The sequence below is a fragment of the Heliangelus exortis genome, chromosome Z (genome assembly GCF_036169615.1).
Source record: "Heliangelus exortis chromosome Z, bHelExo1.hap1, whole genome shotgun sequence".
In the NCBI taxonomy this organism is placed as follows: Eukaryota; Metazoa; Chordata; class Aves; order Apodiformes; family Trochilidae; genus Heliangelus; species Heliangelus exortis.
Genome location: NC_092454.1, coordinates 10,479,046 through 10,504,272, shown reverse-complemented (window position 1 = coordinate 10,504,272; position 25,227 = coordinate 10,479,046). Strand labels below are relative to the sequence as shown.

At 40.8% G+C, this 25,227-nt stretch overlaps 1 protein-coding gene across 15 annotated transcripts in view; it reads right to left on the bottom strand.

The window, feature by feature from the left end:
• Nucleotides 1–25,227, bottom strand: part of LOC139789463 (protein unc-13 homolog B) — a 213,666-nt gene that overhangs the window by 38,270 nt on the left and 150,169 nt on the right. For 9 of the 15 annotated variants that reach the window (XM_071730246.1, XM_071730249.1, XM_071730247.1 and 6 more), the window contains 10 exons: nucleotides 23,669–23,838; nucleotides 22,669–22,784; nucleotides 20,685–20,848; nucleotides 18,177–18,327; nucleotides 17,127–17,195; nucleotides 14,229–14,318; nucleotides 12,594–12,728; nucleotides 11,689–11,822; nucleotides 10,648–10,733; nucleotides 3,640–3,766 (listed from right to left, as the gene is read on the bottom strand). In XM_071730246.1, coding sequence (XP_071586347.1) covers nucleotides 3,640–3,766; nucleotides 10,648–10,733; nucleotides 11,689–11,822; nucleotides 12,594–12,728; nucleotides 14,229–14,318; nucleotides 17,127–17,195; nucleotides 18,177–18,327; nucleotides 20,685–20,848; nucleotides 22,669–22,784; nucleotides 23,669–23,838 — 1,242 coding nt within the window. Of the gene's footprint in view, nucleotides 1–3,639; nucleotides 3,767–5,862; nucleotides 5,905–8,342; nucleotides 8,379–10,647; nucleotides 10,734–11,688; nucleotides 11,823–12,593; nucleotides 12,729–14,228; nucleotides 14,319–17,126; nucleotides 17,196–18,176; nucleotides 18,328–20,684; nucleotides 20,849–22,668; nucleotides 22,785–23,668; nucleotides 23,839–25,227 lie in introns of all 15 variants that reach the window. The other 6 variants (XM_071730242.1, XM_071730244.1, XM_071730245.1 and 3 more) reach the window with 1 other exon arrangement.

Here is a 25,227-nt window from a genome sequence, read left to right as displayed (position 1 = left end):
ACACACAGGTAGGATTACTTTTTTTTTTTAGCCAAAAAGCGCAATTTTCACTCTGAAAAGTAGAACTACTTCCTGATTATCATTCAATTTATCCATAAGAAAAGGCAACTGGCTGTTGAGAACAGTAATTGCCCACTTTTATGTCTACCATATATTAATATAGGAAATCAACTGTCTTACCAAATTGTTTAAAAAAAAAAAAGTAGGAAGGAAAAAGGCACTACTAGGCAGGGTGTGGAAGGGGGCCACCACCACCACAGCCCCAAATTAAAGAAACCTCCAGAGAGAGGTTTACTATGAATGTTTAAGCACAAAGAGAATTACTTAGACCATGTCAGAAAATTCTGTAACTAAATTTGCATAGACATCCTCAACTTTGTCCCTTATTGGCTTCCAGGAAAACAGAAGAGAGATATATTAATCTACAAATACTTCCAGACCCTGAGCACATTCAGGACCAAAATGTGCTCTAAGGCCTAATACAAGCCTTAGAGTTATCTTAGGCCAAACATCCCTTTAAGGGTTTTATTATCAGGACTTGGTCTGCTAAGCAAATGACTGAATACTCAAAGGATTCCAAGGGCAACAGATCCAAAACAATATTCAAAATTATCTAGTGCAGAAACTAATGAAAATTCTATGATTTCAGGCAGAAATAGCTTAAAAATGTTGTTATATGGCAAACAGCTTCTTCCTCATCTGCTTTAAATATTGATCTAGAAGTAAGCACTAATGATTTATGCAGCAGCACCCAAGGCAGGGGCTCATATTCTCTGGTTGCAGTGGTCAGCACAGCCTGACTTGGGGTGGCACAGCCAATCTCTGCAAACTCAGTCTGCACAAAAGATGCTTCAGTCCTGCCTGGGGAGTGGTGACCAAAAGAAAGTTTACCTCTGTTGGTTGTACAGCAGTAACATAATTCAAAAGACTGCAATTTCAGCTTGAGCCTGGGTCCTGTGGTCTCAGGTCTTACAGGCAAATTAATTAATCTTGGTCATTTGCTGTGTTGATGAATGTGGACCTTGGTATGTACAGAGGCAAGCAGCAGGCAGGGATTTAAAAGAACAAATAGCTTGTTTGATGAAGTAAGCCAGAAGAGGATTTTAAAGGAAGGAATGCTTTCCATCACTGGAGAGGAGGTAATCTCTAGTACAGCTGCAATACTAGCTGCATGTTAACATCAATATTAAAACAAAACATAAAACATATCTTTACACCTCCAAAAAAGCTAGAGAAACTGACATTTCACAGCTTTTAGCTGGCTGCTAAAAGTGAAGAAAGTTTGGAAGATCCACTTCCAGCTATCTTGGTATTTCAGTCTCAGAAACAGCTCCTGCATTTCAGAAAATGGAGAAGCATCAAAACCTCAGCTTCAACACTTTGGAGCCTTCCCTTTATTCAATCATAGCTCAAAGCTATCAGAAACATGGCTTCTAATAGTTTCAACATGAAAACGAGGTTGTGGATAGCCTCTTGTCTGATGAGTAGATGGATAACTCAGCTTTTCTCTGAATTCTTCTGTTCTTACAATTTAGTTTCACCTCAAGAGTTCACTGATGCTCTGCTCATGCTTTTATATTCTTTGCAAACTCAGCCCATAATTAGCACAGTCTGTATGAACACACCTGATGTGTGAACTTTCTCATTTAAGGAAGATTCAGGATTTAAAATACTTGCAATGAAGAAAATCAAAGGGCGAGCACATTGCTGTAGCTGATACCAAGGGGATATTTTGTGACAGGTGAAGGTTATGGTTGAAATAAACACCACCTGCGTCCAATAATGTAACTATTGTGCAAAAGTATTCTAATAGAGTACAAAGCCATTGGATCCAAACACACATGAGCACTGAAGCTGGGCCACAAAGGTCAGCAGAACAGAACAGTCCTCCTGGACTGCAGAACAAAACTCATCATCATTACCTTGATTACAAGGAGAAAAAGAAAGAGTAAGATTATCTGATGACTTGCTTGAGACTGCACTGACTCAGAGGCACAGCAAAAAAAACAGACCTTCTGAGACTGCCACTCCAGCACTTCGTTCCCTGAGTTAATGCCTCTTGCTGACCTGATTTGTTAAGCAAGGCCCATAGCCTAAGCTAAGCAATTATACAGACTGCCTATGGGCTTATTAGTATGCAGCTAACACCAGCCTGGAGGGACTGCATTCACTGCAGGATGGGAAGAGAATTCAAAATGCCACGCTGGAAGCACAGTCCAAGCAAGTTGGTTTATTTTCAAGAGGGGAAAGTGCAAAGTGCTGCATTTATACAGCAGTGAACAATCATTTATAGTATGGCAAGAATAGGACACTTCTGAGGGTGCCTGGGGAGTGGATTGTGGCCCATGGGAAGCACCACTTGTCAATAACACCATTGAAGAAAAAAACAAAAATAAAAGGTCTGCTATCATCACTGCATACACAGTATTAATTGATCCAATTAATAATACTGTATGTAGAAGGCAATGCCAAGGCAATGCAAGGCAAGGAAACATCATTATTTAAGTCTACATGTTGTATGTCCAGCCATACAGAGATCAGCTGGAGAGGGGCAAGTAAATCTCACTTACAAGGAAAGCTGTGACCAAACAGGAACCAGCAGAAAACAGGGGAGACAAACGAGAAAAGCATTTTATTCTTGAAAACAAGGAACGATTTGTTCTTTGGCCCTAGGCTGGCAGGACAGGGTGAAACAAGCTCATATTGAAGCAAGAAAGATTTGGATGAGGAAAAGGGAGAATGCATTAAAAACCCCCAAACCCATTGGAAGGGTAACAGTCAATCACAGGGGGAAAAGGCTTCTTAAAGGAGATATGAAGCCTCTCATCATCGAAATGTGGAGCTTTTAATCACTGAAAGACTCTGAAAAACAGTTAAACAATAGTCTGAAACAAAAGACCCTTCCCTTAGGCAAAATGCAGGACTTGAGTTTGGTTTTTTGTTTTTTTGTTTTGTTTTGTTTTTTGTTTGTTGTTTTTTTTTTTTTTTTTTTTTTTTTTTTTTTTTTTTTGTTGTTGTTTTGTTTTGTTTTGTTTTGTTTTTTAATGTATTGTCTCCAGGTTGCTCAGACAACTTCTTGGGCTCATAAACCTTCTTCAGGTCTCAAGTCTACCACTGCTCTTTTAAAGTTTAAGAAAACTTGCAAACAATTGCTTAGATATTAAGAGAGAATGCTTATCTGATGTTTCCAACTAAACCACATGGTCTTACTCAAAAAAAGAAAACACTGTCTTACTTACAAATCTTGTTGTATACATGTCATTGTCATTCCTTCACAAACATACAGACATACATAGAGTACATATAAAGTTGTGTCTGTTAATACAAAAAAGTAAGCAAACATCCATGAGTCTGCTGTTCAAGAGCTGGCCAAAGCCCACACTGCAGTCACAAAGTGGATTAAACACTGTGTCACTGCTAAACCTCTTGAGATCTTGGGATACACTGTACAATAAGGAATTGGATTGTGTCTGGTGGCATGGAACACCAGAGGGCACAAACATCCACGTAAGAACAGAGAATTAGGAGTGCTGAAATGGTGTATCATGAAGGCAGCCTCAGGACAACCAAGTGACTAACCTTGAAGGTAACACAAGGAGATACATAGTGGGGATTTACTAAAGAAGACATAAGACTCACGCTGGATACTCAGGCACTCTTCCCGTGAAGGCAGGTAGATCACGAACATATTCATTGTACAGCCACTTCACTTTGAAGTGTAGATTCATATAGTCTGCACTTTTGCACAGTCTGTGTTTCTCATGCTCTGTAAGGAAGGAAAAAAAGCAGTTAGATTCAAATTTAACATTATCACTTCATCAGGCGTGGGGGATCTTATAAAGGATAACCACAGTATGCAATGGTTTTGAGTATGAAGCACCTACAGAGTGACAAAATCCTCACAACACAGGATTTTGGCAGCAGGCAGGAGTTCTTAGTCATTGACCATTGGAACTATGGCGTTTATTTATTTCTGTTGATCCAATTAATACTTCAGTTTGTTAAAGACTTTTTGCAAAGCAAAAAACCAACAAAAACAGAGCAACCTCTTAAGGCCTTTCCATTTAATATGACAGGCCAGATTTCATCTTTGCAGAAAGCAAATCAAGGTGAGCAAATCCGTTCATTCTTGGATATAAACAAATGCAATACCACCACATTACACTACATCCCCTAATAGACAAGACAAGAAAGAATCAAAGTCTTTAGAGTTTGACAGTGTGAGTCACAAGCAATGCCAAACAATCTACACTGGAGATGGAGCCTTCCCTGATACCAGGTTTGAAGAAATTCATTACCATCCTCTTTCAGAAGGCAACTGTTTTCTTATTTACACTGTCTTCCTGAGCAGTCCACTGAAGTGACTCATGGTGAGCTGGTGCTGAGCCTCTTTGCCCTTCCAAGTTTTGTTATGTTTTGTATTCAGGCTATGCTGGAACAATGCAGTTCCTTGTGTAGGCAGGATCTAACTATGTTAAAAAGAAGTCTTTCTCTAAACTTAGAATGGCTTTATCCAGGACTTCAGTTGCAAGTTTCTGGTAACTGAGTAGATACATGCATGCATGAGCAATAAATCAATTATTCATCAGCAGAAGATATGTCTCAACTATGTAAAATGGCCACAGCTTTCTAATCGTCTACCTGACAGCTTATCTTACAGTACCATTATCTGTTTTCATGTGAATTCCTGCAACTATTTCAAAGTCTTAAGAAAATCCCACATTTCCCTTGAAGCTTCAACAATACACAGAAGAAAGCTTTCGTAAATTATGGATTATCTGACTGAAAACACAAAACCTAAATAACTTAATGCATAATTCTTCCTAAGTCTTGTCAACTCCCAAGAAGTGGAACACTCCAGTCAGTTGTCTGCAAGACTCTGTAGCAGCATAATACAGATTTCCTTCTAATTCACATTTAGCAGATTCACACAGATATAATGGGAAAAAAGAGGGAAAGGGGAGATGGAAGAGAGGAGAGGAGTGAGGGGAGAGGGAAGAAGGGAGAAGGGAGAAGGGAGAAGGGAGAAGGGAGAAGGGAGAAGGGAGAAGGGAGAAGGGAGAAGGGAGAAGGGAGAAGGGAGAAGGGAGAAGGGAGAAGGGAGAAGGGAGAAGGGAGAAGGGAGAAGGGAGAAGGGAGAAGGGAGAAGGGAGAAGGGAGGAGAGGAAACTTTTGTTTTAAAGAAGTTAAAATGCCCAATATCTGAGACACTTAGTCCTCAGGGGTCACGGTTCAATGGACAAATTACTACACATCTAATACTATTTCTCAGGTACTATGATCCATTTTTCTCCACAGTGAATCTGCTTGTACTGAAGCCAAGGAAAGTTCATTCATATTTTACTTCAGCGCTAAGAAAAACTAAGTATACTCAGTGTATGAACTGCTGACCTCCCTCAAGAACAACTGCAGAAGCAAATGCGAAGCTGTCTCCACAAATGTAAAACTGGAAACAAACACGGCAATAATGGTGCCCACTTAGGTCCCTGTGGGAGTGAGGAAATCAATGGATAGCTGTAACTTCATTAACTTTGATCTGCACTGCCACCCGGGTGCCGCTGCCACACAGGAAAAGAGCTGTTCCTGCAGAGGAAATTTCGGTCTGACTTGGAGGTAAAAAGGACTCCAATCAGATTTATTTCCTCAAAATTAACCAGTGCACTAAAAGCAGTAATCAAAGCCTTTCCTGTTTTTTAGGACATTTGGAACATTACTAAGTTGCAGGAGAGGATGACACATAGCAGCCACAGAACCGTAAGCCCAAGGACTGCTAATATGACTACCTAGACATCTAAGCAGTAAAGGAGGGGCAGCAAGGGGATAAAACTAAAGAAAATTAAAAGGAAGAAGGAGAGGTCTTACCACCATAAAAGATAACTTTACGTATGCGAAACAAAGGTGGGGCTTGTGACAGAGAGAAGACAAAAGTGAATGATAATGGTTCAAACATGCTGGAAGAGAAAGAAAAACAAAGACCCCAAAACCCCTCATTCCCAACAGGTCCTACTAACAGCCTTCCCTCCTTCAATGGACCCAGTGTGCTTCTTATCAGCTGCTTTCTTTGTAAGGGGAAATGTTGAAGAGCACTTCAAGGTGACATGGGAACACATCAGCCAGAGGCATGCTTTGAAAATCCATTTTAGAAAAAGTAAAGCAAAGGGTGTGGGTGCCAACAGTCTTAGCACATTTCTATTCTGCTTTATAACCTGACTTTTAAAGAGCCTACTGGCAGCAACAATGGAAGAGTGCACAGATATTTTGCAGCAACTGCTGTGTTTTATCCTGAAAAGACCACAGAGTTTTTTAAGTATCTCACATTTCCTCCGCAGATTTCATCTGCAAACATTCTGCTCCAGAGAAGAGCTTTCAGGGTCACCAAGGCCATATTATTAAGGTATTAATAGGGAACTACTTCCTAGCAGAACACTTTCTCGTGTCATGTCCAGTTCTATTTTTCAGGCAGGGAACAGGTTTTCTATCACATCCTTAATCCGATCTTGACAGTCAGCTTGCTTTCCATGGGTTAGTTTCTAGCGAATAGCATTGAATTTCTGCAAAGAAACTAATAGGTTGTGAGGCTGCTGAAGCATTAACACTTCAGACAGCTGGCATCTGTGTCTACATCTGATTCCCCTTCCCTTATTGGAAGTGAGAATGTGGCAGAATGATTTATTTCAATCCGGCCCGCTGAGTCTACTTAGTCTCTCTTCCTATTAGAGATGCTCCCAATTTACAACTCTCATAATGCTGATGCATCCAAAATAAGATGAACCATTGCTGTCAAGGATGGCATTGCTTTTCTATTACTGGCTTTTAATGTCTTCCCAGTAAAGGAAGACCAGAAGCGCTCTTCACTTGGAGTGTTTGTGCAGCAAACTGTGTGACTTGGAAAAATCATCTTTGCACTGCAGTGGCTCCAGGGTAGCATGATCTTGCCAGTCATGCCTGGGCAACATGACATATCTACCCAATCTGGTTTACTCTTGAGTTAACAGGGCACGATGTATACTTCTCAATGCCTCATCCTGTACTGCCTTCACTAGTGAGGAGAGAAGGCCCAGGTCTGCTGCTCATGGTGTCCTGAGCTGTCACTGCTTTGGAGGAGAAAGCAGAACAAGAGAAACAGATACTGGAGGTTCTGCTTGTGTCTCAGCATCTAGGCCTCCTTAGGGGAGACAAAGGCAAAAGATAGGGCTGCAGGGCACCTCCTCTCCATCAGTCAAACATGCTGCTGCCATAACTATTGCTGCCAGTTGCTGAATGTATTTTAAATAGAAAACAGGCGCTTCATTTTCATGACTTGAACATTTTACACATTAGCAATCTAACACTTCAGAAAGTGCCCAAAGAACACATGGCACAGCATCCACAGGCTAGCAAGGTTTCTGGTTCTGAAGCCCCTAGACACTGTATTCTAGGTATAAATTAGTATTTTTACACTGCCCTGCACAGGCTACACAGTGCACATGGGGGTAATAAGCTCCATCTGCAAGAGGCATGGTCAGCTACCATTTAAGGGGAAAAAAGAAAACTCATGCAGCTAGGCACTGCTCTCCAACTCAGAGAAGCTCTCTCTCCCACCTGAGCCTCCCAACCCTCTCTGCAGTGCATATTAGAGAGCAATATGGAAGCATTAGGCTGGTACAAGGGAAGGCTGCCCAAGGAAGTTGGGGCTGCCCCCTCTCTGAGTGTTCAAGGCCAGGTTGGATGGGGCCTTGAGCAACCTGGTCTAGTGGAAGATGTCCCTGCCCAAGGCCTGGGGCTTGGAACTAGGTGATATTTAAGGTCCCTTCCCAACCTTAGGCATCCTATAATGATTCTGTGATGAAGGAAGAGGCAGTTTGATGCAGCCAGACTGACACATTTTCTACACCAAAACCTTTTCATGGCCTTTAGACTGTAAGAAAATTTACCCCTAGTGCAGAATAAAAGGACCAGAGGCCATCAATTTTCACCCCATCCAGAAGGGAAGGAATGGAAGCACACATGAACTGGAGCCCTGACCTCACCAGTTCTTCTCCATCAGCTGTTATCTACAGCTCAATGTCTGGGACCTAGCAAAGGGGCTCTCACCCAGAACTGCTCACTCTGTTGGGTACCACCAAAAAACAATGGCTGTGACTAGTCAGAACAGGATTCTCCTAAACAGCACATAGTCTCAATTTCTGCAGCAGTGGTATGGTCTTTGCATCTTCTTTGCAGACCTGGTCATCACTGGCATGAAACTGCAGGACACTAAAGCTAGTATTAGCAATGACATCCGAAGTGCTAAAACTACAGGTAGCAGATTAAAGTCTTTGCCTACTTACAACTATAAACCCTACTAAGGAGCATGAACTTACCACTTGGTGAGGTGAACGAACTCATGTTATCCAGAACTTGGGAACAGAACATAAGGGAAAACACCATGAAGAAAGTTAGGAGCAAGTATTATACTCTGGGATTACATGTGTGTATCTCCACAAAATAGATCAGCCTCCGTTTCAGAGAGCTCCTGATACATACAGAGCTTGGAGCACACCAGAATTGTACCCAGTGAGTACTCCACAAACTGACAAAGACTGAAAGATTAAGCTCTTGGTGTAGTTAAACTGCTAGAGAAATTAGCAACTCAAACTGAGAAATGACAGAGCCATGAGCTGAGGACAGCAAATCTAATCATCATCCTTCACGTCACTTAATCTGTTTCCTTTCATCCTTCTTCTCATTTAAAAAAAAATGCAGTGAGCTAATCCAATCACCTGTATTTAAAAAAACTTGTAGTAAGGGCCATAATTGAATTATTGTGGAGCTTTTTACAAATGTTATCTTCAGAAGTTTCTGGAGAGCAAAGCAGTAGGGAGTCACACTTGCCTCAAATAAGAGTTTTGCACCCTGAGGATTTCTCGAATGTATATTTAGAAAAGAGCAACACACCAACAGAGACTCTGCCATTGTTAAATCCTCCTGCAGGACTTGTACCACTAGAGTACAGGTACATGTACCATGCAGTTTTCCAGCTTTCATTCAAAATGCAGACACCTCCTGCCCCGTGTGCTGCTTTTGTATCAACTTCTCTACCCAAGAAATACTTTGACGAGGGATGCCTTTCAGCAAGTGCTTTTTATGCACTGATGAACTCATGAGTGGATTTTGCCATTATGCCAATTCTTGACTTATGAAGTGCACAAGTGACCAAAAGGATGTCAGGAAAAATTAAATAAGCAGATACACCAGGGAAGACAGAGTGAAAGGGGACATGCCATGACATGTGAACAGAGAAAACTTGGGAGGTTAAGCTGACTTGGGCACTGGCAATCAAATAGAGTCATGCAAAAAAAAAAAAAAAAAAAAGGTCAAAGTTATCATAGTTGCCTTATTGCCTTATCTGTAACAAATGAGCAAGTAGTGACAGTTAATATAAAATAGACTCTTCAACACTCTTCAACATAGCTAGTAGGTCTTAGTGCTTCTTTCCAGTGCCTGTTCTCACATCAAGACAAGCACAAAGAAAAAGCAATTTTGGGTACCAGTGTATACCAAAAGTTCCTGACACAAAAGTGAGACCAGCAGCCTGCTGAATTCAAGCCTAGCGTTGGAAAAGGGTGCTCCAACTCCACCCCTAGCATGGTCTCTACCTCTGTTGTGTTGACAAAGACTGAAAAACAGATGAAGTAGAACTTCTTCACTTTGAGAGCAACCCTACAGACTGTTCCCAAAGAAAAAAATGCAGAAACTCTTTTCTGCTAGGAGTTTTTTCTAGCACCCTGAAGTAAGAGACTAATGGGCTGTCACTTCTATACACGACTTAGATCAAACTGGGGGAATGGACTGAGAATAGTTTTATGAGTGACTAAAAGCAGTAACTGGACTTTGTTTTGTAACAGGAATACAGGCAAGAATCCATAGACAGCACTGTCACTTCTGGTTTATCACAATATAACCTTACAGATGATCATGAAGTCTGACCCCACAAAACACTGGTAAAACTGCTACTGCAGGTGCAGATGTGGTGGGAGCTGGATGCTCTCTGAACCTTGTAAGAAACCGATTACATTATGCAAATGAATTTATAGAACTAGCACCAAGTTCAGAAACTCATAAACCATCAGAAGAGTACCACAAGTGGAAGAATTCCTTGCCTGGATTCTGCATGCCTAACTCACATTAGGAAACAGTAAAAAGCTTCTCTTTTACTAGGAATCTAGTGGAATTATGCAAAGATTCATTCAGAATGAATCTGTCTGTAGCAGGACTTGTTCTAAGAGCATGCTTCTACCACTGGATTAGTCTAGACTGTCTCATTTGGGCAGTTACAGCCAAGCCACAACCCAGCGTCCATCTACATCTCCAGCCACTTCTACCATTGTACATTGCATAAAGAAGTGGATGCTAGCCTAATAATGACCTCAGGCCAAAGTGATCTGATTTCAGATTAGCTGGAATGACAATAAAGAGCTTTTGAGAAAGCGTAACCCTCAGGTCAAGGGCTCATGGAGATCTCAACCACAATTCTCGTTTATAAGGCAGATGTCCACAAACCAACCATTTGAAATCCAGGCTCCAAATGGTGGTGTTACTTATGTCCTTAAGCCTCATTTACACCAAATAGATGGAGAACAAGAGATCAGCAACAAGTCAGCTGGAAGCAGTGAGGAGTTCTCTTACCTTCCATAGCATATTTCATATCCTGGGCAAAAAGACTCCACATCACTTCTGCGCTGATCTTCCCAACAGCAAGCTCCTGAGGAAACCTGAGGGGACATTTGGGAAAGGGTTTGGCATCTGTCAGAGCAAAGGACTCATCTTTATTCAGCTGTGAACTAAACTACAAGCTGGAAAGCTCAACACTGCAGATGCTTCCTTCCTTCCTCATAAATAAATAGCTAGGTGGAAAATGCAGATCACTGACTGGACTCTGTGGCATAGATTAAATAACCTGAAAACAACACTCCTTTGAGACTAATTTTACCTCAAAAAAACAGGCCCTGGATTATCTCTCCCAGAAGAGATGCAGACAATAATTCTGGGAATGTGACCTCAATGCCTTTTCCCCCTTTCTTGTCTGTATTAATTTCTTTTTATTTCTCTCTCCCCCCCCCCCCCCCCCTTTTTTTTTTTTTTTCTAGGTTGACAGATGAACACTGGTCAGGTGTCTCTGACATGTTAAATCAATGATCACTTCAGCACAGTAATCCAGCTCTTGGACACCTCCCTCTCTCCTACCCTGTGGGGATTCTTGGAGATGTACCAGCTAAACAGACCAGCTTCAGGTTCATTTTCAGTGCTGTGCCAACCCCACCCAATTCAATCTCCTAGTGTTGCACTGTTCCTGAATCACAGCACTAAGGTATTGGCACACAGGTATTGGCACACTGTGTGCATTAATGTGCATACCAAAACTCCTCAGCATCAGAAAAAAACCAAAAGAACTCTCACCCCATTTTCAGGTGCTGCCCTGAGTTCAGGATTGTAACAATCAGGGTGTTCGTGCTCGAACGCCATCGTTAACTGAACTTTTTGAAACTCGTCCATCCCAATCAAAAAGAGTTATTTATATAGACAGAGACAGATAAGACAGAAAGACAGACAGACAGGATAAGTACTTCTATAAATACACAAGTGACAGAAGAGATAGAAAGCAGTTAAACAAAAAAACAAAGCACACAGAGACCAGCATTAGCCATACAGAACATGGCAGATTCTTACTGATTGAGGACTGGGGTATAAGAATTCTTGTCCTCTTCTATGATGGAAACTATCAAAGTGATGAGCTTGGGCCAGAAATCCAGGTTCCTGATGCTGGGACCCTGCTCCTCTGGAGGAAGGTCTTGATTTTTGTTCTGGGAAGGTAGCCATTGGAAAACCAGTGTAAATTTAAAAAGAAAAGGAAAAACTGAGAAGTGCAGATCATGGTAAAAACTCAACACTAAATATCTGTGGAACTTGTCTTCTGGACAACTTAATATGATTAATATCTCCTGGTGACCATGTTGCTTTCCAGTGATCTCAAACCCAAACAATTTCTCTTTTCTCACCAAAAAGAGGTGAGGCTCCAGAAGACCTGCTAAGGTCTCACTTGCTGTAAGCTTGGTATAAATACTTGCATTTTTGGCACCTAGGTTGGTGACTATATCCACTCTGACACACTGATCAGTGGCCAGCAGAGCTCTCAAGGATCTGAAAAACACTAGAGGTTTTTCAGAAAAACCCTGTCTAGAGGTACCTCCTAAGCCCAGTGCAGCACTCTGGAAGCCAGAAAAAAAGATAAAATTTCACTGCTTGAGGTTTATCTATACTAAGAGACAGTTTTCTTTTCTTGATTGCTCTACATTTGCGCTAATTGGCTTTTGCTCACTCAAAGCTGCCTTCAACCTCTTCACAAATAACTGCTCATGAAATAAAACAGCTGAAGCTGGAAAAACAAATTGTAATTAGTTATTGTAAAACAATTACCATCCTCCACCTACAAGTTTGATTACAAGTTTTGTGCACTTAGAAGATAACAAGTGACATAATAATGTTTGTGTGGTCTTTTTATATCAATTAGTATTCTAGTTATTAGCTGAAGAAAATCAGAAACTTGGGTTTCTGCCCGTTTATCAGTTACTCACTGGATCTGTCTGGTACTCGCGACTGTACAGCTCGTGACAATTGTTGAAAATGTACTCATAGGTGGAGTTGAGGCAAGCTTTTACACAGTCCTTCACTACCTGGCTGGCTCGGGGTGGACTCTGCAGCTCTTGGACCTGGCAAAAAGACAACAAAGACAATCAAACCAAGGACTTTCCATACATCAAAGAGGGGAAAGCCACGTCACCGGAGTTTGGGAGCTACCCAGGACCTGGTGGAGCTCCTTTCAGTGCTGTCAGTGTCATGAAACTATGAACAGGTTATTCATCCCAAGCATCAACTGGCAGTGACAATTGCTTATGCCCCTGAAGGAACATTTGGCACACTGAAGAGATGCTGAAGTGCCAAGGAAGATTCTTCAGAATAAATAAATCACGTGACTTGGTATGTCAAGCCAAGCACACACAGTTTCTGCTAAATTTATAGGACTCTGCTATGAAGCCAGCAAGCAACCTTTTCAAGTGCCAGAAGACCATGCAACAGACTAGCTGAGGGCATTACATCTGATCTGGAAGGTTGCTGAAGGGTTAACTCTTGCATGCTTTTAAATGAGATGACTTTCTTCAAGGACATATTTCTGCACAAGCTTTACTGAATTTTAAAGCACACCAGCATCAACAGCAGCTCTTTTCATTGTTTGTTACATAGCTTTAGAAAAACACTACATGGTTACTTTAAACTACACAGATATGCAGGCATCACCCTGCAAGTCAAACCATAATCTGAGATAATTTTGATATTGTCATCACCTCTAAACGTTTCAGACCATATTTCTATAAAGCAAACTTTCAATACATAGTCTGAACAAACACTTTCAAAATAAAGTTCTAAATCAGGGGATGTTTAGGATAGATAACAGGAAAATGTTTTTCACCAGAGAGCAGTTGAGCAATGGAACAAGCTCCCTGGGGAAGTGGTCACAGCACCAAACCTGCCTGAATTCAAGAAGTGTTTGGATGATGCTCTGAGGCCCATGGTGTGACTCTGGGGGTGCTCTACACAAGGACAGGAGTTGGACTTGATAATCCTGATGAGTCCCTTCCAACTCAGCATATTCTATAATTCTATGATTTATTTTTTATAAGATAAAAATTACTAAATGACATGACTGCAAGAGTATTTTTTCTTGAAGTGCAGAAATAAAAATCAGGCATTAAAACGAATATCATTACACATTGCTAGAGCAACCAACCTAACTACAAAGCAGAAAATAAGCATTCGTAGCAAGTCTCATAGGTTTCTACTACTCTGTTTAAGATGGTGAAGAGATGGCAATGACTGATAAATGTTATGAAAAGTTTTAGAGGAAAAGTGTCTTAATATTAATAAAAGTAAGTTCTCATTTGAAAACCAGACAATTTTCTCTTTTCCCATTTTTTTTAATTATTTGTGCAATATTTATGACCAAAAGAACCCAAGGGAAAAACAACTTTCACCTTCATGGTGAAAAACAGTAGAGATAAAATGTGGATGTTTATTATATGGTCAGCAGATGATTTTAACTTTCCTTAAGTGTTTAAAGAGCAACAACATGAAACAATGGTTCACAAATGGGAAATTAACTCCTTTGTCAAAAATTGCAGAGGCCCCATTATCATCCCCTCCCCTAATACTACCTTCATCCTGAAAAAAGTGATGCTGGTCAGCAAATCCACTGTAGACTTCAGGTCCTGCAGCCGTTCACGGCTGCTGGCTGGGAAGTTATTCTGTCAAAAAAAAAAAAAAGGGAAATCATGCTGGAAAACACAGTCAGATCCATACAAGGCTTCAAGCATGTGCTAAATAAGGAATGTGTCTTGGAAACATTTCCTGCTCAACAAGCTTGTACCAGTCAAAACAATGCTCAATAAATAAGGCCTTTTTGCTGCAGGGGATTATGTTTGCTTAATTAAGAAGCTCCTCATATGAATGTAAAGTCTGTGGATGACAAGAGACTGACAACCCTTGGCAGCATGAGATCTTGCCTTGGCTGCAGAAGGAGCAGGCAAGGAGCAATGCCTCACCACTGGCAGCCCTGGCCTCTTGGTCCAGGTTGCTTGTGTGGGCCCCTTCCCTTCTGCACTCACCATTTGTTTTTTGGCTTCTGAGCCCTCTAGAGAGAATTAAACTGAACTGAGAAGGGGAAAAGTACAATGTTCCCATGTAAGAAGTCCTCATAACCACTCAGTCCCCTGCAAAATCCGATCTGCCAAGATAAGCATTTATCCTGCAGTGCCTCCTTCATTCCAGTGCATTTATGCCACATGCTGTGCCCACCACCCTGCTGCCCATAGCCATGGTTTCCTCTTCCAATCTCAGGGCTTCACTGAAATTGGAGGTCCCATTGTCCCTTCCAGACAGGATGCATATGTATGTAAATGGCATTTGCTGAGTGCAGCAAGCTTTGCTTCTAGCAAGAGACAGTTGCCTTTCTGACCTCAGGTGCTCAGCCCTTTTCTACATTCCTATTCTTTCCTTCCTGTGCCCATTAGCAGTGTTGATGTTCCTCAGCATGTTCTTACATTCAATCAGATTTGATAGATTTTTCTGCAAGTAAAATAGCAAAGGCAATCTTTACTTGAACACTCTCTTCATATCTGCACATTTGAAAATTATTACAGACAAAGGTCAAAAGGGCAGAGGAGAACAAGTTTTAATTTATTACTGGGGACCTAGAGAAAAGTATGCTGTCTCTTGGCAGCAAATGAGTATTGCTACAGTTCAGCTAACTAGTTGAAAACAATTCTATGATCCTATGATTCTACAATTTAATGCTCTTTACAGTCATTTGTAGATGCTCATTCCTAGACAACTCTCTTTTTCAAGTTAAATTGTCCATACATGGACTCTGGCACTCAGGTTACTTACCAAAATTAAAGACTTCTGTGGGTCATGATTCAAACACAAACAACTGGGTGAATGTTGGGGGCTGAATGCATGTTCTTAATCAGAAACAACAATCAGGAAAATATAACTCTATCTGCTCTGGAATTCAACCTCCTCTATGCTTATGTTAGCCAGCAACCAGCTAACAAAAGGCACAGCTGACATGCATACAGAATAACTGCATTTACTCACAAAAGACTTTCCAAAATAATTACTCAGAAGATGATTGGAGCTACTTGAGTGGGTTCCATGTCTCCTCTCCCACTCCCAGAGTCTGCCATGATGCCCAGGAAGGAACATGCATTGGTTTGACACTTTTTTTGGACAATTCACACTGCTGGTTATTCATTAGTTTAAGTGCTTACAAATGGCTGGGTTAAATTAGGAGAGGGGGAGGTTTAATTTGGCTAATTTAAGTTGTAAATTGCCTTATCCTTTCTTCAAAGCTGGAAACTAACTCCTTCCAGAATTTAACCTGCCCTTAAGGGGTCTTAAAATAATTACTATTAGCTCCCAAATGACTTCAGCCACTTCTCTAAAAACACTGCCATATATAACATCTAGATTCTTTAAACAACACAAACCTTCCCTGGTCCTTTACCTTAGATCTTGTCCAAGATTCAGTTGCTTTAGCCACCAGAAAGTAGGTTTTATTAAAGACCAAGCAAACAAAAAAGGCATTACACTACAGCTTCTTATTGCCATGTGCTGATAATTTTCCTTCCACTACACAATGTAACAGTGCTCTCTTTACATCTTCTCTTACCAGTAATGTAGTTTTCGAACAGCTCTCTACACAGCATTCCTTTTATCTCCCTTGTTCCTTGTCCTTTTAGTTTGCCTTCCTAATGTACCTCTCATTTTAATCTGCTCATGTTTCCCTCCTCTGTATGTCTTACCATGTTACAGGTAAATGCACTAACCAGAAGAGGATCTACTTTTCAATAAATAAATAAAACAGAAGCTCACATTTTGCCACCACTTTTAATTTTTCAGTGAATTAGTCACTAATTAATATAATATAGTAAGGAATTAATAAAGTCAATTCACATGATAAAATTATGTTGACTTGTTGACTCTGGAATAGTAAAGGGGGAAACTGTAGGTTTTAAGAATCCTAATCCTAATGCTCACATGCTCACATTTGGACTCATCTCTTCCCCCTGTGCTGAAGAAGAAGGGATATCAACATGAGAGCACATCTTGCAGATCCCAAGTTAGGGGCAGTGGTCCAAGTTTGCCAGACTTAAAATAATTGACAACCTGGTTGCCAATCTTCTAAAAGACTAGGGGAGAAAAAGTCAGTTATCTCTTTGTAGGCAATACCCGAAGTAGCTGATAAGAACTAATTAATTAATTCAAATTAATTAATCCAATCAAACTTGCATTTCTGGGCAATTATCAGAGCTCAGCATAGTTCACAATACTTAAATTATTTCAGATGTCTCGATGTTTTAGTGGAAATAAAAAACATGGTATAAATTCTATCCATGAGGAAAACAAATCTGTCTAAAAGAGCAACAAGATCCTCATGACAATTCTGTAAGATACAAGCTACCTAAAAGGTTAGAAAGATAAGAGAAAAACCAAATGCCATGTTTCCCCTCTGTCCACCAGAATGCCTGAAAGGATTGTTTATTCCCACTCACCCTGTACATTGAGAGATCAATCCGAAGTGAATTATGAAGTTGGTCCAGAAGTTTCACAAATCGTTCTTTCTGTGGAGCAAAATACACCAATAAATAAATCATATCATTAATTTCCAATCTATGTTCAGAATAAGCAACAGGATATTAGAGAATTAGTGTCAAATCTCAGGAGAGCAAGAGGAATCAATGATGGTACGTGGTACTGGGCAAACTTTTGAATCTTGGCTTTACTCTTACACTGTAACTATTTCTGAAGTCTGTTTACCACTAGAATTGTCAGAAGAGTACTCAATTATCACTCTGAAGTAGAGGCAGGACTAAAATCCAGATTTCTAGTCTCCAATTTATCTTACAACCAAAATTGTATTTAAGAATAAGAATTTATTCAGAGATGAATAAGAAACTGGCAGAAAAGGTTCTAATTCAGACCAATGACACAGACCCAAGATTTTATCTATTAGTTCAATGACAAGTATTGCAGGCTTCTTATGACCATCTTCTTGAGTCCAGGTGTCTCCAATGGATTCCATTTTGGCTTTGCAAACACCTTCTCCTTCAAACCAGAGATTTTCAGTCCGATGAGAAGCATGAGCTTTTCCAAATACTTTTCCAGCATGCTCAACTCCATCATATGTTATAAGAAAAATATTCTAACAATTAGGGGGATAGACTCATTTGTTTTGTTTTTTCTTAAAGCAATTGCTCTTTTTGAAAAACAAAATTCTGAAATTGTCAGGTCGCACAGTATATTTATCAACAACATCACCATGCAGAGTTTTATATTATTTGCTCACTGCCATACCATCTGTGCTCCAGTGCAATTTCCACATGAAGAATAAACATCACAATGCATTACACTAATGAATGTCTAAAACGTGTGATGGTAACAACAAAAATTGTTCTCTTTGTCTGCTCTAGAAGAGCTCCAGCTTCCAGCTCCTCACAGATTTAGTGTTCCCTAAGCGAAATAATTTATTTATTCAAGGGCCAGAACACCCACAGGCAAATTACAGAAGTCCAATGGAAAAATCACCAAACACACAAACATACCCCAAAATTGGAGGCTGCAAAGCGGTCCGAAGCAGACACATTTGTGGAGGCAGTGGTGTGCGCATAATAAGCATTGATATTGGCAAGTAAGGTGCTCATCACAGCTGGCACGCCTGGACACATGTATTTAGAGGAGAGACATGCAAAATGCCTGAAAAAGGACAGTTTTGTAAGTAATTCTGGCTTCTTGTGTAGCACAACATGACTCCGTCCCTTTAACATCCCCCTTTCTCTGGATGGCACCATGAACAGATGAAACCTATGTTTCCATTCCTTCTGTAAATCACAGAATGGTCTGGGTTGGAAGGGGCCTTAAAGATCATCTTGTTCAGTCCCCATGCCATAGGCAGGGACACACACTGGACCAGGTTGCTCCCAGCCCCATCCATCCTGGCCTTGATACTCACAGGGATGTGGCATGCACAGCTTCCTGTGCCAGCAACCTGTGCCAGCATGTCACCACTGTCACAGTAAAGGACTTCTTTTTCAGAAAAATGCCATCTAGACAACAGATATGCTCAAAACAAAATAAATTATTTCATAACAGCCCCTTCCACATCATGAAATACCTTCTCAACTATTTGTTACTTACAGCTTGTGACTCAGGTGATACCCTGAGTCCTGATGCCACTTCCTAGAACCAAGACTGGCACACAGAAATCTGCATGATTTGCTGCCACTTGAGGCAGCCACAAGTTCTGCCTGACACGAGGCAGAAGCAACTGGAAAGCATTCAAGCACAGCAAGATCACACGCTAGTATTTTCTGTGCTGCACTGATATGTGGTTCCCTAGGGGTAACTCTTCCAGCCTGCAGGAAGCCTGCATGCTCATTTGCATTTTCCCATTTAACTGCTCTCATTAAAACGTAAAGAACTCTCCTGCAGGAAATCTTAAAATTATGCCAGAAGCACCCAGGCTTGTGAAATGATTAAACAAAGAAAAACTGTTAGACATGCAGGGGAAAATTAAAATCAGAGCTTAAGAGGTCTGATATTGGGGGACATGGCAAGCGAAGTTAATTCCAACAGATAGGAGAGCTGAACCATTTTTAAACAGCCCTTTTTAAAGAGGAATCCTCACTGAGCTCGCAAACTATATTTGGGAACTATTTTCTAAATGTAGCTCTCTCCCTAAGGGACTCATCACAGACGTTAGCTTCTGTGCTAGTTAGCCTACATTCGAATTATTATAACCAAAAATCCTCCAGCGAGAGAATTTCACAGGAATTCACAAGTTGGTACTTCAGACAAATATAATACCAATGCCTGAATCTTAACCTGCTTTCTACACAGCACCTATGTACCAAATGGTCAGTCGGGCACTTGGTAAATAAAGACAGACACATAAAATGGCTTTGTTTAGCTTGCAGAAGAGACATAGTGAGGAGTGGGGATCTAATCAATGTCTTGACTATTTAGCAGAGAGAGGAGGGTTACTGAGAAGATTGAGCCAGGCCAAAATCATTTAAGAGGGAAGACTGAAAGATAAGCAGCAACATGCAGCAGTTACAGCATAAGAAATTCAAAGCAGAATTTTCCAATTTGGATTTCAAATAGGAATTTTTTTCTCTGGACTCTACACGAGTCCAGAGAGGTAGTCGATCTCTATCCTTGGATGTTTTCAAAAAACTGTAAGACACCTTGGGCCTGAGTCTGGTCCAACTTAGCCCTGCTATAAGCAGGGACTAGACCTCTGGAGGTATCTGAAAATTCTTCTCCACTTTGGCTTAAATCTGTATCATAAAAGGTGCTTGCAAGGTGACATAAGTACAAATCATAACTCATCCAAGGACCCAGATTCCAAAACTTTCAGCTTCTAACATGAGAAAGTTCACTTTTATATGCTATATTTAATATTACATTTGAAATAAGTAATGGACTAAGTGTAGCACTACCAGTCTTTAAGAAGAGCAGCTAATCCCAAATCCAAGCAAAAGTATCGTGACAATGAAAATGCTCTTTGAAGACCAAGACCTGCATTAGCCTAACTCCAAAGAGGACAAATCAGTGGCTCCATTACTCAGATTTCCTACAAATGCAATCTGCAGCACGTGGGAAATTAGTGACTTCAAAGGACTGTACAAATTACCATAGAAAATATATAGGACAAACACTTTCAGAAAACCTCATCCCTTCTCACATAATCATTGGATTCCTTGGGCAAGATCTTTTTAAGAGAGGACTGCTCAAATACAGATTTTAGAGTTATGGTTATTTAAACAACCAAAGTTGGTACTATTCCTTGTATTCAATTTCAAATGTGCTCACACAAACTGTTCACATGGATGCTTAATTCCAGTGCTTAGTCAGTCACTTATTTCTAGACCTTGAGGAAAGCAATGATTCAGAGACAGGAAGTCTCTTTTTGCTCACAGTAAGCCCCATAAGGGGCAGCTGTCACTGCCAAGCCTTCCATTAACAACACATTTCATCTTCTAAATATTAATAGTCACATCAATTAGTTACACCAATTATCTGCGCTAAAAACCTCATGAAAGGCATCTTACGTCATGGCCTGGTATATTGATTCAATGCCATAACGCATTGCAAATTCATCCACGATCTCTTGAGCTGTCTCATCAAAATACACCTTCCAGGCATCATCTCCTTTGGCATCAGGGATCTTCACCACCCCAGTCCCTTGCACATCTGTGAGATGGTGAAAGAGGTTCTGAAATACAAAACAGGGATGATATTATATATCAGGCTGCTAAAGCCTCCAAGTGAGTTTCACGAAGACCTTGGAACTACTGAGGTGACAATAGGACAAATTTCTTTGCTCTCCCCCCTTTCTCTTCCTCTACCCACTATGTATTTTTCTGCTTTTATATTCTTTTCTTCTTTAGTGCTCCTAGCTGATTTTTTTTTGCATGCATAGCTGCAACTTCACCCAGCAGACATTGTGAACGATACAGGAGTGTTTCAGTGCACTGAAACACTGGGTTAGTCTGTTAAACTACAGACTAATTAGTTTCCTGAAACCTACACATTTCTGTCCTCGGAATGAAATGCCTTAACATAGCTAGCAGATATAACAGCTCTGTATCAGCTTTGTAATTATTATTATGCAGCAAAACGGTCCAAACGGATTTATTTTTTTTTTCTGAAAAGAACTTCTTAGGATCACCCCTAACAACTAGACACTTGCATTATTATTCAATATAATCTTTCACTTTATCTAACACTGCGAAGGCTTTCAGTTATCATTGCTGTGCAGACATTGCAAATTCAGTTCAGTGGGTTTCTCAGTAATCCTCAAATTCACATCACAGATTCATCAGCCTTTCAGACTGCTGGCTCCCTGTTGTAAGGTCTACAGAAGTCTAATGATCTCATCAGAAGCTAGAGGACTCTGCTTTACACTACTATTTTTTGTGATTAAATTATTCCAGCTGTAAATCATCTTCATTATATGATAAACAAATGAAAGAAGGTGATACATTAGAAGAGACAAATTGGAAAAAAAGAAGGGTAGCAGCAAGTAATCATGTATTTTTAGAAGGAAAAAACAAAATAGCTCACCAAACAGAAGCCATCACTGAATTAAAGAAGAGTAAATGTGTACTGGAAGACAGAACAAAGCCTATTAAAAGAAGCCTACTGAGGTTTTTCTAAGCTTTGTATCTATCTGTTCCAGCCAGAAGACTGGTCAGATAGTACTCATATAGCCCAGAGTCTAGATAAACATGTTGTTCCTATAGCTGTCCTTCTTTACTAAATCAAAATCTGTTTAAACCCCACTAGATCTCATGATATTCTTGTATGGCAGCTGAAAGGGGCTCTGACTGCTCTTCCTTCTTTGGGCACTTAAGACTGACCCTGCCACCTGTCTTGCCTTCAATAAATAGACTGGGCACCACACATCTCTCCAAGACAGAGTTTTGCTTTTAGTCCTTCTGACATGTTATCTTTGGGTTTCTCCCACCTTCTGCAGCACTGCCAGCCCATTTCATTCCATTCTGACACAGGACTTTTAACATCAGCTTAGCTTCTGTTCCCCAGTATTTCATAGCTATACACCAGTTCAGCAACACAAAGGAATTTAAAACACCAGGATCTATATCATTCAACATCCAGAGTCAAAGCTCTGCCAGATCAGAATTTACTCATGAAGTATTTCAATATGCTTTCTCTAAAGAAGGATATAGTTTCAGCACATGCCTCAAGGAAATTCAGAGGTTTCTGCACATTAAACATACTGGGAGGTTCTCAGTTGGACCAATGCCTGATCTCTGTCTGACAGCAGTGCAACTGTGACAGTGAGACAGACTGCCCCAGCCAGCCCTCAGTGAGGGGGTAAAGCCTAAAGCCTTCTTTGCCTTCCTGACAAATGTAGGTTTGATGATTCATTGTGTTTCCAGGCCTGCAGTGCAGGGAAAAAAAAGCCCATCTATGACAAGAAGGAACATTTCAAGGCAACAGAGGTCAGAAAATTGCTTCTTCAAGAGACAGACTGGGCATGGTTATGACCAATCTGAAACAGTTTCTTACCTCATGAAGGCAAGTGTACTGTACATGGTATGGAGCCACCTTCTCCTCTCCTTTGATCTCCACACTGATCTGCAGGCGAATAGCCCCAGACACTGCAGACTTATCTGTACGCTTCTCTAGAAGGAAAATTTATCAGCAATCACATTCATTTTTCATCTTCAGAGCACAGCCATCTTGGGGTAATAACTTCAGAAAAGAAGCTACCAGAAGCTCAGGCTGACCTTGTGATCAAGAGTCACCATGGAGAAAACATCTGACTTTTTTCTTTCAAAACTATGAAAGACTGACTGTAAGCCAGGTTTTCTGACAGCAAATATACTATAAGGCCCTTGGCCTTGGATTCAGTTGGCTGAACTACAACTACCAAAGACATACTTTTTCTGAGAACAAGGCTGACTGACGTCAGGAATTTAGTCCTGAGCTCCTGGGACCTGCTGGTTGTCTGATCATGGTTTTGGACCATGTAGGATTGTTACTATGCCTGCCAACACAGAATCATCTGGTTACTTGTCAGTACCTTCTACATCATTCTATTTCGGTCACTTGGAAAGGTCTCTACAACTACCCAATCCAGTGCAGTGCACTTGAAGCTCCTCAGAGATTGGTAAAAGGCTTGTGTCAGCAAAAAAAGGGCATAGGACAGGGAATGTATTTCCAGCACAAATAGAATCCCAGTCCCATTCCAAGTATTGGCCCATTGTACTTTCCAGTGCCTGACAGGGAAAACCTATAACCCTTCTGACACGTTATACTCCTCCTCTTCATTTTAACTGAGATGAAAGCCTGGTAGCTGCTGCACAGCATCATCATATGCCTCTTGAAATTATGTGGGGTCTGGGTTTCTTTTTTTCTTTCTTGCTACAGCAGCATATGTCACTGCCAAGGGCTACAGGAAACTTTGCAGTAGCATTACTGAGCTACTGAACACTGACTATCCAAGTGTTCTTGTACATTCCCAGACTAACATGTGACACGCTTGCAGTCCCAAAGCCCTGCTTACCAAGGTTGTACCACACATCCATTTCTCCACTCAAAGTACGGACTTCAATGATTGTCTGCCCCAGGAAATCATCCGACTCGCGTTTCAGCCTCTGCTTGACGCGAGACTTGATGTCATCATCTTCATCCCACACTCGCACCTTGATCCGGTCAGAGGAATTATGGCACTCACTGCAAACAAGACAAATACAATGGTGAAGAGTACATAATGCATCCAACATCTATATGCTTTGCTCTCCTCTTCACCCACTCTTCCAGCAGTAGAGGGATGCATAAACAGAAGCCTGTTTATTTAAAAGTGGAGCTTCTGATAGGAACTACACAACAACCTTTTGGTGTACACTCTGTGATATGATATATACAGGACTACAGACACATGCTGAAGGACTGCCCTGCCCTGACTGCAGCCACCAACCAGATTTATGAAGTGGCTGCAACTCTCCTTCCTGCTTGTTGTCATTCTCCACAGCAGCTCCCTAAACTTGAGTTTCACTGTCATTGCTTTTGCTGTGAAACTCACAAAAGCCTGGTGATAGCTAGGCTGGTACACTCAGCCTATGCACACCAAAGATGCCTGTGAGCATCTCACTGGTTTCTGATAGCTCTCCTCACTAATGATCTTCTGCTCAACTGTAGGTGTTAGAGGCTACTTGTACTTATGCACATGCATCATCTAGGGTAGTGCAATCAAAGATCATGACAGCCTTCATGCTGTTGTCTAATAACAAGCAGCTCAGGTAGAGGTAGCTCTCTTATTTCAAAGAAGTCACAAAGCAGTATCATATTAATGTACAATATGTTTTAATGGGATGACACAAATTGGATGATGTATTGTAGGATGGAGGGGTGAAATATAGTGTGTGGGACAGAAGGTTACAAAGGCAGTTACAAAGTTGGTACTTCATTACTAGAATTGGTTCTGTCTATTATTCACAGTTCATACTGATACTTTGTGCCCTGGGCAGATCAGTGGAGACATTTCCATTAAAAATAAAAAACCCAAAAAACACACCACCAAAAAACCCAGTTTACTCTTGGCTGAATTAGCACCCTCCAGGTTAATGCATAGGCAGAATTTGCAGCTTCCCCTTTTTCAGGTGTTCAGATACCTTTTTTTGATACAAACAGGCTCCTGGATGTCAGAAGGGGGTAGAAGAACCTTTTTATAAGAGCTCTGCTCATTTACAGAGTATGCAATACAATAAAGCAATTTGAGCGCTCATATGAGACCATGACAAGGGTGATTACTCACCATAACCACTACAAATGTCTGCCCTCAAGGAAATAAAACCTATGAAAATAGGCAACTTCTGCTAAAGGCCCGTTTTCCAGTCTTTTTAACTTTAAAATGCTGTATCTGTTGCTAAGCAACCTGGAGAAGAACGAAATGGGTCAGAAGAGATCTGCTAAGCCCAGTCAATAAGATGCAGCAATGACTGGTATTTGCATTCTCCCTCCCAACAAATCACTTGGGCTCCTTTTGCCACTATTGTGCTAAGCAGACAGCCATGTAGCTCCTACAAATTTTTCCAGCACAGAGGAATAGCTGGGAATTATATG